Below are 14,260 nucleotides of genomic sequence, written 5' to 3' on the forward strand. Positions count from 1 at the left end.
CGGGCTGTTTCCACAGCCTAATTCCAAAGCTGCCACAACCAAGAGTCCTTCCCTGCCCTTCAGGAGCTCAGCCTTTGGGAAGCCAGAGCAGAGCTCCGACCTGTGCTGATTAGACACCTTTAGCCTTTTCCCCACGCCTGCACCCCCCCAGGTGAGCTCACCCACCTGAGGGGAGGTTTCCACCTGTGGGGCTGCAGTTAAGGGACAGTGGCACAGGCCGAGGCTGCACAGGCCGCGAGAACAGCAGAGCCACAGGAGGTGACACAGCACAGGAACGGGGCACCTGCGCTGTCCGCTTTGTGCCATGGTGATTTTGGCGGTACAAAAGGGCCTGGTTGCAAAGCTTCCCTGGGCATTACTGAGGGCAGCTCTGGTTTGAGCTGATGGGATCTTTATAAGGGATTCACACTTCAGATTTGAACAGGAGATGGATGAGCTTTGTGGGCCCTGCTGGAGCACAGAGCTGCTGGGGAGGCTGGTCCTGCTCCCGGCCCTGCTCAGGGACAAGAGCCCCAGCTGGAAGTATTTTATACCTTCAATTAACCACCACAGGAATTAAATCATTTGAGGCAATGAAGCTGGAGGAATGGGGGGGTGGGGGAGCTATTTAAAAAGCAACTGCACCACAATATCACCGCACTTGGCACAACTCAGAGTTAAGACTTCACTTTCCCTCAAACTACACATTAACCTCTGTGGCTCAGAACCACTGGAAGAAATTTCTGCTACGTTTGGTTTTCACATTCATTTATGATTTTGCTGACTTTCCTTGACAGTCACCTTATTTATTCCCCACTTTTCCTTTCCTAGGACAGACTGTGTCCCTGCCACCTTGGAGCATGTAGCTGTGCCCTCAGACTCCTGAGTGAGCCAGCACAGAGTGGGAATTCAGTCCCCAGAGTGTAGCCCCTGGGCACCAAACCCACCCCAAGGGAGCCCTGGCTCCTTTCTTGCACCAGGCCCAGGCTCTCACTGAGCAGCACTGCAGACCCCAACTCCCTCCCCACCCACTGCAGCATCACCAAATTCAAAGAACTTGGTTCTCACAACCAGGAATCCCCTTCCCAAACCCTGCTGGGCCCAGCAGAGAGACCCTACCTGAGCTCCGAGGGTGAAGCCACCAGCCTCCTTGCAGGCTCAGCCCATCAGCAGCACCCGGGAAGCTGCCCTGGAGGGAGGGGGTTGTCTCTAATCCTCAGGTAACTGGTGGCAGCTGTTGGCACCATTCCCAGCTGGGGACACGGCTGCATTGGCCCCAGCTGTGCTGTGCCCCACAGCATGGAGCCAGCCTGGCAGGGAGGAGTCCCGGGTGATGCTGGACCCTGGACTTGCTGTTTGGTCCTGCTACAGCACGTGGAGTTCATTGAACTGGTCAGAGTTTGCTGGGTTGCTGCAGCTCCTCTGCCGTCGGCAGCAGGAGTGTGTGGGAATGGAGATTAAACACTCCCAGCATTAGGGATCTCAGTGTTGGGCATTCTCACACCGACCTGAAGATGAAAACGCTCATCTGGAGGTTGCCTGGAGTAATAAAGGACCTGAGGGACTGGCAGATCAATATCTTTCTCCCTGATCTCTGGAGCACTGTATTTTTAGCCAGCAGGGGCTAAAGCAGTTGGCCGGGGGCTGGCAGGCGGAGCAGGGACCCAGCGCTGCGTCGGTGTCCCTGAGCCCGGCACAGCCCAGTCCCCAGCCTGGCTGGTCAGTCCTTGGTCCCTGTCCACCCCGGGGTGGCCATGCCCTGAGAGCCCCCAGGAGATGGCAGCAGCCCTTCATGTTTGCGTCCTCCAAAGGGAAATCAGCCCCTGGTCCCCTTCTGGAGGCTTTTCTCGATGGGCAGCAGCAGGATGGCCCAGGATGGCCCAGGATGGCCCGGGGGACACGCAGGGTGCGGCAGGGTCCCGTTGCTGCCGGACACACCATGGCCTCTGGCTGCTGGGGCAGAGGAGGTTTGCTGCAGCCCCGCGCCCGTGCCCAGCAGATGGGCTGTGCCCCTCTCTGCGTGGCTCGCCCGTGGCACCCAGCCTGGCCACGCTCTGGCCCCGGCCACGCTCCGCACTATCCCCATCCGTGTTCCCGTTATCCTGCAGTGCAGCCACCAACACGGATCTGAACCGAGCCGGACGCCGGTTTTGCATGAGGGAATTTACTTTAGAAAGGACAACTTCTGGAACACGATGAATGGTCAGCAGAGACACTGCGTGATCCCCTCACGTGCTGGAGGGCCGGGGACAGGGCACAGGGAACTTGCCAGGTGGGGTTTTCCTGTGGATGGCTTTGCATCAGGCCCTGGCACAGCTTCTCGTTCCTTTTTGTCCCAGGCTCTACCCATGGGTGCACTGCCCTCCCTGACCTCCAAAGGCCAACTGCAATCCTGTGGGATGCTCTAGCCCAGGCAGCTGCTGCCCTGTGCAGCAGTGCAGGTGACATGAGCTGCCCCATTGTCCCAGCACCGGGGGCACCCTGCGGCCACAGCCCCATCTCCAGGGTGGTGCTCACCCACAGATTTGCCATTCCCTGCCTGCAGATCATTCCCTGGGACTGCCATTACTCGCTCCAGAATTATTGTAACCCCAAATCCTTGCTCTAAAGACAAGCTCCCATTCCTGTCGGTAGGCAGTGGTGGCTTTCACTCGAGTGGAGGGAGTGGGGTAGCACAGCCGGCACAGAGAGCAGTCCCTGAGACCTGTAGGGAGGTGCTTCGTGATCCCAGGGTGGGTAGCTGTGCGGACAGTCCCACTCCCCAGTGGGAGAGGCAGTGGCTGCAGGGGCTGTAGGAGCTGGCACTGGAGGTAGATGCCCCTCAGGGCCTCCTGGCCCCCAGCCTGCCCTGCCAGGCACAATTTTTAAGACAACCAAGTTCCTACTTGGTCATCAGAGCACCAGGTTGGAAAAACAAAGGCCAAGGGCCCAGAGAGCAAACTGCAGGAGAGACTGTACCCTGGGCTGCACCCTGGGCACATCTCAGGCACTGGGGTCTATTTTTGTTCTTGTTTTTGCAAGTGCAAACACCAGGCTCAGAGCTGCAAGAGCCAAACCAGAGGGGTTGGTCTTACATCTTCATGTCACTTCATCTGTGGAACATCTGGGACCCGCTGGGTACGGGGGTGAGAGAATGCTGGGTTTGGGTTTGTGTTCCAGTGCTCTGGTAGGATAGAGCTGGACAGGGCTGGGCTCAGAGCAGGTCCTTGGTGATGGCCGAGGGCAAGGCCTCCCCCGCCACGTGGGCAGTGCCCAGGCCCGACCGCCTCCGCGTGAGCAGCACCATCACCTGCACCGTCCTCCTCAGCCCCGGCTGCCCGGCAGCTCCACCGGCCAGCACGGCCAGGGGGCCACTCTGGGCCGAGCTGCTGGGCGCCCGGCGGGGTGTGTAGCACCTGGGGTAGTTACTGAAACCCTCAAAAACATCACTGCAGCTTCTGCAAGCGCCGGGGCGGCCGCCAAAGGCCGGGGACAGGGAGGGCTGGAGCGCAGCGCCCCAGCAGCCGCAGCAGAGGAGGGCACGCAGGGCCTGCAGGAGCACCCTGTCCTTGGACAGGAACTTGTGGAAGCTGGGCTTGAAGAGCAGGTACACCAGTGGGTTGTAGAGCGTCGAGGACTTGGCAAAGACGGCTGAGAGCACAAAGGCCAGCGCTGGCACCTGGCTGGCGTCCCCGAGCAGTGCCCACAGCGCAACCACGGCGTAGGGAGTCCAGGCAGCCAGGAACCCCAGGCACACGGCAATGCTCAGCTGGAAAAGGAGGAGATGGAGATGGTGGTGCCATGAGACTCCTGCAGCACTTGGGGGATGCTGACACACCCCCCAAACTCAGCCATGTGCAGCAGGACCCTGAGCACTCCTCACATCCCCAGGGAAAGGTGCTCAGCCTTCTGGACCCGTACTGGAACGTCAGAGAGCAGGGCAGCAATTCAGCACACCTCATGCATAGACCTGCTCTTGCTTCAGGCCACTCACACCCTGTCCCACCTGGGAAAGTCAGGCACGGCCTCAGTCTGCTGTGGCAGATGGCTACAAAGGACCAAGTGACCTGGCTGGGACCAGCTCAGCATCGGACCCCAACAGTTTTTGGCAGCACTGGAAATCCCTCCAGCAACCTGTGTGGCTTGGGAGGCCTGGAAATGGGCTATGCTCAGTCCCCCTCCCCTGACTGGATGTGGATGTTTCCTTCAAAGCCAGGCTTGCAAGCTGCTTTCTTTCGTGCTGTGGTTTTTTAAAGGGTATTCAGGGGTTTTTACATATCCTTGGTAAATTATAGTATTAGCTTGTAGTCTGGGGAACAATGACTCATGCAAGCTCCTTTATGATATTTTCCAATGTAATTTAAAATGAAAACTCCTCCACCTGATGGCTTTAAACGAGGAGCAATGTGTTGTTACCCACACTGACACAGAGACCTGGAGAATTCATCAGGAGCAGCAGACGCCCAGCGGGAGGGACCCCGCTGCCTCTGCCCGCCCGTGGGCAGTGGGCTGGGCAGGGCACCCCGAGACCCCCGCACAGGCCCCCGAGCCCCGGTACCTTGAGGAGCAGGCCGTGCCCGCCGCGGGCTCCGCGCCGGGGGGACGTGTGCTGCCGCACGGCTCTCCGCGACACCCGCACCGTCCACAGGATCAGCGCGTAGGACACGAGGATGAGGAGGCACGGGAGGAGGTAGCAGAAGATGAGGAGGGCGAGGATGTAGAGCGTGGCCTCCCTGCTGGAGGCCTCCCAGGTGATGCAGCAGGCTGTCCCGTAGGGCTCGGGGCCGTAGCCGCCCCACTGGGCCAGGGGCGCCGTGGCGAAGGCCAGGGCATAGGCCCACACGGCCAGCAGCAGCACCGCGGCGTGGCTCCGCGAGAACCTGCTCCCTGCGGCGTGGGGACGGGGCTCAGGAGGGCTCCCCGTGGGCCGGGGCAGGGGAGAGAGGGGACTGCACCCCCAGCCACCCACAGCTCCAGGCCCAGGCACCAGGAGCCGGGAGAAACGCCGGGGTCCGGCCCGGCCGCAGGATCGGCCGCACAGCCCCTTTGGCCTGCCGGGAATTGCTGGGAGGTCGTGTGGACACGGCACCGGCTGCAGTGCCTGGGCACAGGGCAGGGCTACTCAAGGCCACCACCCCAGATCCTGACACTTGAAGGACCTTTCCCTCCCTGCCGAGCGAAGCTTTGGGGGAGACGTTTTGTTTTCATTTTTGTCCCAACCCCCATCAAATCGCAAACTCTCTGATGTTCTAAGACTCACTATAAAGTGCTAAATCTTCAGACATACGTACAAGTAACATTTTGCTTTGAAACTAAGCAACTAAAAGCACAATTTGATTCTGCATTTCCTCACAGAAGATGGGCTGGGCTGTAGATAAGCCCCAAGTGCCAGGCTGCCAAGCACTGGCTGATCAAGAGCAGAGGCTGTGCAGGGAAAAGCCACCGTCACCTGGGCTGCCTTTCCGCAGCCAGCTTTCATCTTTATCTTTCCTCCCACCTTTTTAGCCACCTCCTGAGCTGTTGTGTTGGCACATACCAAGGTGACTGTGCTCCAGCATCGTCCTTGAGGCACTGAGAGCTGCTGGGGACACACTGGTGGCTGGCAGCAGCCACCAGCTCAGGGCACACAGGCAGTTAGTCAGGGGAGAGGGTGACAGGAGGAGCCCTGGGGCGCTGGTCTGCAAATTAAACTGCTATCTCTGATTTCCCATTTTATTTCTATTTTTGGTCTTTAATGCAAAGTCTGTTCTGAAGATAAATGCTAGAGGGAGGATTGGCTGCTGAGCTGAGGAAATTAAGAATTGGAGAAGGAGCTGTGTAGGGAACATCCCTGGGCTCCCTCACTTCCTCAGGTGCTCCCTGCAGTGCAAACAATCACCTTAGCTCTGTGGAGGACATCCAGGTGAAAACGGGGCTACAGACATGGGCTGTAATACTGCACACACAGCCCTCCTGTATTAATTATTTCAGTGAATTAAATACATTTAGCCTATGGCTCTCCCACCAGGGACCAGGGAAAGCAGCTCTTCTTGCTCTGCCAGAGCTTGTGGCTTCCCAGCTGCAGTCTGCTCTGGTCTAAGCTCAAGTGTGTGTATGGACATTCAAAAACCTGCAACCTGTTGTGATACAGCCACACAGATGTGGCACTTGGGGACATGGTTTTGTGCTGGACTTGGAAGTGCTGTAGTAACAGCTGGACTCAATGATCCTAAAGATATTTTCCAACCTAAACTTATTTCTGTGATTCTGTGACTCTAAATATTTACTGGGAATAGGTTGCCCTGGGGCAAAGCTTTCCCTGAAGAGGTGGATCTGGCTCATTAGAACAAAGAGGGCTCTGTTAACAGAGAGGGGTGTAAGTGAGGATCAGATAACCCATCCCAGCACCTACCGTATGCCGGGTAACAGACCTTCAGGCAGCAAACCGTGCTGAGCACCGTCAGGCTGGCGAGGCTGCACAGCCCGAACAGGACCCCGCAGAAGGCGTAGAGGGTGCACACGGCCTGGTCGAAGAGCCACCTGCAAGGAGAGCCTGCAGGTGAGCCCGTCCTTCCCCCCGGGGCAGGGGCTGACAGCCCTGCACTCGGCTGGACAGGAGGCTTCTCCTTTGCGGGAAGGAAGGTCGGGAATTTCCCAGCAGCTGGTCCCACTCCAGCAGCAAAGCTGGGCACAGGTGGGGTGGTTCCAACAGGCTGCACAGTACCAGCACCTGACCAAGCAAATATGGGCATGACCTTGCCCCAAATTTGTTCCTTGAGCATCCCAGCGATGTGCACAGATGGAGCCAGGGGTGCAGGAGCTGCCCTGACCACAGCAGCTCCCACCAAACCCCTTTTGCAGTGGGTCTGTGTGAGGAACTGGAGGGACAAGGAGCAGCAAAGCACCCACTGTGGGATGGAGCTCACATGCGCCCTGTGCCACCACACTCACTCCCGAGTCCCTCTGCACCTGCCAGAGATCTCCTGGTTCCCAGACAATTTGCAAGCTGGGCCACTGGCCAGTGCAGAGCCACTTCCATGAGGTACCTGTGTGCAAAGAAGGAGGAGGTGGCCAAGGGGAAGAGCGTCACTGTCATGCTCAGGTCACTGATGGCCAGGTTGACGATGAAGAACTCAGCAGGTTTCAGCAGGGACCTCTTCTGATGGGCCACCAGCAGCAGCAGCGAGTTCCCAGACAGGGACATGATGCCTGTGGAGGAGGCAGAGAATGGTGCTGTGTGTAACCGAGCCAGGAGAGGAACCAGGAGCATCTTGAGATGTTCAGAAGGAAACACTGCAGAAGTCTACAGAGGGTGGAGAGGGCTCCGGGCTTCCCTCTCTGGGGTGGGCTGAGCAGGGGAGCCCACAGGACCCATGTGAGCACAACTGGAGCTGCTTTACATTGGATCAGATCCCTTCCCCTTCCTGAGATCCTACAGAGGCTTGGTAGGAGGGCAGTGATGGGATGAGACTGCAATGGGCTCCGGGTGCAGGATCTGGCCGAAGTCACTTGTTCCAGCTGGAAGGAGCAAGGGGCACTTCCTCCCAGCTAGAAAAATAACGGGAACTTTGTGCAACTGCTCCTCTGATGTGAGGCCAGGGAGCTGGGCCCCTTGGCCTTTTTAATTTCTTCCTGGCAGTGTCACTCCTGTGAGTCTGCACTGTCCCATATCATGGTAACAAAATAAACAAGAAGAAAGGCATTATGAAGATCAAGGAAAATCCAGACTAAACAAAAGAAGGCTCTTTGTTTGCTATTAGTGTATTTAAATCAACAGTGGTGATTAAAGTTTTATAACAAGGGCTTTCTCTTTTTCATTACATAATTGTGATTTCATGGAAAAAAGGTTTCAGTGTCCTTGGAAGGGGAATCTTTGCTGCTCTTGGGGCAGGTTGGGCAGGATAAGAGTTCCTCCCTAATGGATTAGGCAAATTAAATCCCCTGGTAAGAACCAGCTTCCAAAGCCACTGAATGGCCAACACTAAAGTTCCCCTCAGGAACAGGACTCCCACGTGGGACCTGGCCAAATCCAGAGCTTTGGAGGCTTTGGAGTCACTGGAGAGCAGAGTACTGAGATATTTATCCTTCTTCCCAGCCTCACAAGGCATTTTTCCCACACAGTGAGTCTCACATCTGTTCTAAGTACACTTTATTAGCTTTACCAACTCCTGCTGAAATCAAGAGCCAGCTTGACCTCCAAATCCCCTTCAAGAGATCTGAAGCTGGTGGTGCCAACAGAGCCCTTGCCCTTCTCACCTCGGGTGGCTGTGGTAGGAGTTACAGCATATTTCTCAAAGTTATTCAACTTTTCAGTCCCCAGATCATACTTTCGAGTAACATGGGAAGGGACAGTTTAATTATTCTGCTAATGACTGGACACTTCTGGAAGCATCAGTGACTGAAGAGGCCTGACTGTCTCTGGCAGGCAGCTGGGCAGGGACGTGGGGATCAACAGGTCATCTTTCCTTACCAAAGACTAAATAAACAGTGCCAAAAATCAGGTCTTCTCTCTCCGATAAGGTGGAGGTGAACACTGAGGTGTTGGACACATTCCCCATCTGCAAAGCAAGATACATGAGAGTGAGAGTGAATTCTGGCTAACGAGGAGTGCCCAGCTCCTTCAGTTCCCGGGAGGACACGGTGACACATTCCTGGCCAGCAGGAGCCTCTGGCCAGCGCTGTCTGCGGCACTGACTGGCCTGGGATGGGATCAGGCTGGTAATCCCACTTGATTACCATTCCTTCAACCACGGATTTCACTGATGAGCAGCAGCTTTCGCACCTTGACTCTCTTGGCAAGTCCTGGCCGTGTGCGGCGGCAGCAGGCGCTGTGTGTTCGGACACAGGGACTGGCTGCTCGGAGCAGCCCAGGCCACCCCCTCAGCTGGCAGCCCCCGGGGGTGATGGGTGGCAGGAGGACATAGTACCCGTGGTGGAAGGGGGCTCTGGGTTCATTTCCTCCACAGACACCCTGGATGCTCAATGCTTCACAGCCCAGTGGAAATTATCTTCTTTGTTCTCCTGTGCTTTCAGAGTGTCTGTGTACAGGGACGGGTGATTTATATCTCCCTGTACAGACCAAGTGACTCTGGACATGAGAACGACATTCCTCATTAACCTAATTGGAAACAACCTTCATTTAGAGCTGAAATCACTCCTGAAATGCTCATAATGCACAGTTCACCCCTAGGCCATATTTGATCTTCCTCAAGAGCCCTTGGAAGCAGCCAAGCTGAACACAGCACATGCACATCACCTCTCCAAGAGGCTTTAGCAAAGCATCTGTGTATTAAGAACACAGAGCCAGGGAAAAAGGAGGGACTGTGGCCACACAGATGCACTGGTGATGAGATGGGGCACGGCCCAGCATAAACAGCCTGGAAGGAATTGCTCATGCTCCTCAGCACACATGCAGCAAAGGAGAGAACTAGTAAAGCTTGTAGGATTTGATTTTCTTCAGATCCCTGGCAGGTCTCCATCCTGCAATACATCAGGTGAGCTGCAAGTGTCCTGTGAGATCAAGCTGGCAAAAAGGAACAATAATCACAGGAGAGGAATTTCTATTTCTCACATGTTGCTTAGGATAAATCCCATTTTTATGATTGTGCTTGAGCTGCCTGTAAAATACACATCTCTCATTCTAATACAGAACTGATAAAAATGAATCTCTTGCACTGATCAGTGTGCTGATGTCACTGACACACAGACAATAAATCAGTTTTATAGAAATGTGGAGAGCTATCCCTTCGGTGTCCAAAAGTAAGTCATAAATTGGATCCTGTACACTCCCATCAAGGTGCTCCCTCAGGTGAGCGTGTGATGGGGGACGCCTGCACAGGCCTCCTCTCTGCTGTCACCCTTAGTGGAGAGTCACAAACTGCAGAAATATCAGTGCAGGTACCAAACATATCCACAATCATTTCTGACAGAAACAGCGACAAGAGTTTTCTTCCAGCTCAGAAACATTCCAAACACATGACTGTGCTCAATCAAGACTAAATCTGTGACTCCTCTGGGAGGGATTCAGCCCAGACTGTCCTCAGGGGTACAGCCAGCACAGCGCAGCCCTTCAACATCAGACTGCTCGGCCACGTACTCTCTGGGCACACAGAGCTGCTGAATTTGATTTAAGCTCCATTGCTCAGACGCTGTTCTGAGAAGAGACAGACTGTGAAAGCTCCTTTCCCCTCAATTTAATCAGACTTCAAAATGAGATGAAGTTTTCCAAGCAGCTGCTGCCACAGGTACATAACAAGGAAACCCTTGTGTTCTGCATCCCAGCCCTGATTCCTGTGTTCACAAGAAGAAACCTAAACCCAAACCTACATCCCATGTCCCTGTCTGGCACCTGGGAGGACACTGGCATGGCTGGACTGGCCTGGTTACACACACTCTGTCTACATGAAAAATCATGCATTGCATTTTGTGTGATTATCAGTTTTGCCCTTTTCTTCTCCAGACTTTAATATTTGCTTTTCTTCAGCAAACGTGCCACAAAGCCAGAGTCTGCCTTGGAGAGGAGGAGGAAACCTGATGAGCCTGGAAACTCTCCTGACCTCCAGACTCTTTCAATAGTCAACGGCAGGAATCGATTTCTGCAATTCCCAGCACAGGAGAAGCTCAGACACTGCTGCCTACCTAGCAAATAGTGCAGGCCCTGGAAAGTCACAGAATAGCAAAAGCGCACAGCTGAGAAGTGCTCAGGGCCTGAAGGACAGACAGCAGTGTGAGGACAGGCGGCCCTTGGACCCCTACCCGAAATCCTCCTGTGTCAGGGCTGCCCATCCCCACCGGCTCCAGACGGTAAAATCTGCGTTCTGCCTCAGTGCCCGCCCGGGACTCCGGCAGGCCCCTTTTAGGGGAGTCCAACGCCGCTCACGCCCCAAAGCATGTTCCGCACTCACACACACGCACGGAGCGAGGAGCGGAGCTCACAGCCCGGACCGCCACTGCCGCCCCCGGCTCCCCCGAGCCCCCCGCACCCCGGGGAGCGTCCCCACAGCCCCGGTCACTCACGGGGCTCCCTGCGCTGCTGCACCCGCGGGGACCCGTGTCCTGCCCGCGCCCGGGCGCGGGGATGCTCGGGGCGCCGTGTCCCTCCGGGGCAGCGCCTGACCTTTCCCGGAGGAGCCCCCGGTGCTGCCCGCTCCTGTCCCCGCGACAGGAACTTACCGGGGCTCCGCGGGGCGGGCGCGGTTCCGCCGCTCGCTCAGCACCGCCAGCCACGGACAGCTCCGCTGGGCACCGCGTGTCCCGTCCGCACCGCGTGTCCCACCCGCACCGGGCACTGTCCCACCCGCACCGCGTGTCCTGTCCGCACCGCGTGTCCCACCCGCTCCGCGCTCTGTCCCACCCGCACCGCGTGTCCAGTCCCACCCGCTGGGCACCGCGTGTCCTGTCCAAACCGGGTACTGTCCCACCCGCACCGCGTGTCCAGTCCGCACCGGGCACTGTCCCACCCGCACCGGGCACTGTCCCACCCGCACCGCGTGTCCAGTCCGCACCGCGTGTCCTGTCCCACCCGCACCGCCTGTCCCGTCCGCACCGCGTGTCCCACCCGCTCCGCGCTCTGTCCCACCCGCTCCGCGCTCTGTTCCACCCGCACCGGGCTCTGTTCCACCCGCACCGGGCTCTGTCCCACCCGCACCGGGCACTGTCCCACCCGCTCCGCGCTCTGTCCCACCCGCACCGCGCTCTGTCCCACCCGCACCGGGCTCTGTTCCACCCGCACCGGGCTCTGTCCCACCCGCACCGGGCACTGTCCCACCCGCACCGCGCTCTGTCCCACCCGCACCGCGCTCTGTCCCGCCCTGCCCGCGGCGCTGGGGAGGCTGAGGGACACCGTCGCCACCGCCGGGACAGCCCCGCTGTGCCCCTCAGCCCCGGCATCCCCTTCCCCCGCTCCCCCACCCCACTAACCGACCTCGGAGCCGCGATTTTCACAGCAAGAGAAACGGAGGCACCAAGAGTGTATTTTAAAGCAGCACTCCGTGGCCTCAGCATCCCCGGGCTCGTTTTTACCTCTGCTTGGCCACCCCCTCCCCTCTGCCCCAAGGAAGACAGGCTGGTCACTCACCTGTCCCTGCAGACCCGGCTGGCCACTGGGCAGGACCCCATGGGGAGCTCTGAGGTGCTCCAAGGACATGCTCAGAGTGACAGTGGAGACGAGGAGGTGGGGACTGTACTGACTCTGTTGCCAGTCGGAGCTGGGTTTTGTTTTCCACCCAGAGCATTTGACCTGTCTCTGCTTGGCAAAACACAAGTCACAACCAGCACTTAATTTTGTTAATATCCTCCACACCAAGAGCTTTCCTCTGGTTGCCAGTAGGAAATGGGAATGATATCAAAAATCCTAATATTAATTTTTAGAGCTCCAAATACTGCCAGGTCTGCTGGTCAGCTTGGATTCAGCTGCTTAAATTTGCTTCAGAAAGGAAATCCAAAGCTGGAGAAATGCACAGCAATAGCCTTATGTATCCACATGTGTGAAAGAGGCTTCATGAGAATCATTTATGGATTCACCAGCTATGTAAATAGATACATACTGAGATTGTTATAAACTGAAAGTTAGTTGTTGTTTGTGTTCCAGAAATACAAAAGGCCTCAGACAAGTCTGAAGCCCCATTGTGCAGCCTCTCCACATGGCTGGAGTTAACCCAAAAATCCCAACATGCACCAGGGAATGTGCTCCATTTTCTCCCTCTCACCTGGAATGGATCTGAGGGAAGATGTTCAGTGATGCCCCAAGGGACAGGGAGTTCTCAACAGGGTCACAAGCTCACACAGGAGCAGCAGCTCTTTCCACTCCGCACTGCGCTGCCAACAGCTACCGAACTTTGGGGGCACATTTGCACAATTGCATTATTCCTTTAGCATAGTTTTCCTTGGGAAACCAAGCTCCATCTCAGTCTGTCTTTCCTCAACACCACCACTCCTCCCCAACAGCACTTCATTCATCAGCCATTCTCACCCAGGTTTGGAAGAAGGACTGAAGTCCTTGAGATCATTTAGTTCCCACTTGGTTTGTGTAGTTGGGAAAGACACAGGGGAGCTATCTGAGAAGGTGAGGAAGGTGTGGAGACACCATGGAGCAGACACAGACCCCAGTTTGCTCCCTCCCTTCTTGTCTACAAGAGTTTTCCCAGAAGAGATGGAGGAGCCAGGGGTTATGGAGGTGACACAATGGGAAACCAAACCTGCAGGAAACCAGACTCCATACGCTTGGCTGTCCATGGAACAGCTTTTTCTTCTTAAGCCTGAGCATACAGAGAGCTGTGCTCAAGCCCAGGCCCACCACACTTTCAACATTGCTTTTTATGGCAGTGGTCAAGGCACAGAGAATCTTCAAAGGAGTCCTTTTGACCTGGGAATTAATCAACAGATTGTCTTCCAGAAAGCAAAACTGACCTGAAGCATAATTCTTTGCCATGAATCCTAAAGATGCTGGTGTAGTTTTTGTTATCTCAAGCATCTAATTTTATTTTCTGAGCTTTCCCTTCTTCTTTCTTCCAGCAGCTGGAACATCTCCTTTAACAACGCCAGGTTCCAGATCTAGGAGCAAACATTCCAAATTCCACCTCTGAAATGAAGTGTATGAACTCCTTGTCTTACAAAGAACTTGAAAATGGAAACAAAACCAAATTACTGTGGCTCTTCAAAACTTGTACCTGGACTCTTCTTCAGCCAAGGGAAGCTGGCAGGGGGACAACATGCACAAGCACACACAGGTGTGCACATGCCTGATCTTCCTGCTCTGCCCCGGGGCCGCCTCTCCTGCTCCCCAGCTGCTCCGTGGGGATGTGGTATCACTCCTGCACCATGTGAGGAAGGGACAGTGCAGCCCAGCTGCTCCTGTCAGAGGTGCCCTATGGTGTCCTTGCCCAGCCTTGGCTTAGCATTTCTGAACTCCAGATGGTGGGAGAAACCTGAAACTTGTATCCCTCTGCCTTTGAGAAACCATCAGCTCACCACCAGACACAGGACCCTTTCCCACAGGACCCACCCCACTAAAATGCTGGCAGCAAACTCTGGCAGTGTCAGAGATAAGAAGATGAGACTTTGAGAAGCAATGAAGTCTGGCTGAATTTCGACCTCCTGCCCTGTGTCTCTGCCCCTGTGCTGGAAGGCACCGACCACAAGAATTTGTAAGTGCATTAGTGTTATGAGGTGTAATTTAAACTCCCAAAACACGTTAACGTCACTAGCTAGAGATCTGTTCTGAATGTTTAATTTTTATTTATCATGGTCTAACCAGAAAATCAGCCAGCAACTCACAAATGAAAATGGAACCATTATCGGACACTGCAAGAGAAGAGATGTTCAG

The 14,260-nt window shown here is 55.7% G+C and overlaps 1 protein-coding gene across 1 annotated transcript; it reads right to left on the reverse strand.

Annotated features, from left to right (window-relative positions):
* Positions 1-972: 972 nt before the first annotated feature.
* On the reverse strand, positions 973-12,528 carry LOC121672146 (opsin-5-like). The gene is made up of 6 exons (XM_042044677.1): positions 12,014-12,528; positions 8,408-8,495; positions 6,984-7,146; positions 6,350-6,477; positions 4,517-4,845; positions 973-3,727 (listed from the first exon to the last, which is right to left on the reverse strand). The coding sequence occupies exons 1-6, from the start codon at positions 12,080-12,082 to the stop codon at positions 3,173-3,175; spliced, it is 1,332 nt and encodes a 443-aa protein (XP_041900611.1). The 5' UTR covers positions 12,083-12,528; the 3' UTR covers positions 973-3,172.
* Positions 12,529-14,260: the final 1,732 nt, after the last annotated feature.

Source organism: Corvus kubaryi, unplaced genomic scaffold, assembly GCF_017639235.1.
Source record: "Corvus kubaryi isolate FWS band 111438036 unplaced genomic scaffold, C.kubaryi_AGA036_p1.0 134, whole genome shotgun sequence".
Taxonomy (NCBI): domain Eukaryota; kingdom Metazoa; phylum Chordata; class Aves; order Passeriformes; family Corvidae; genus Corvus; species Corvus kubaryi.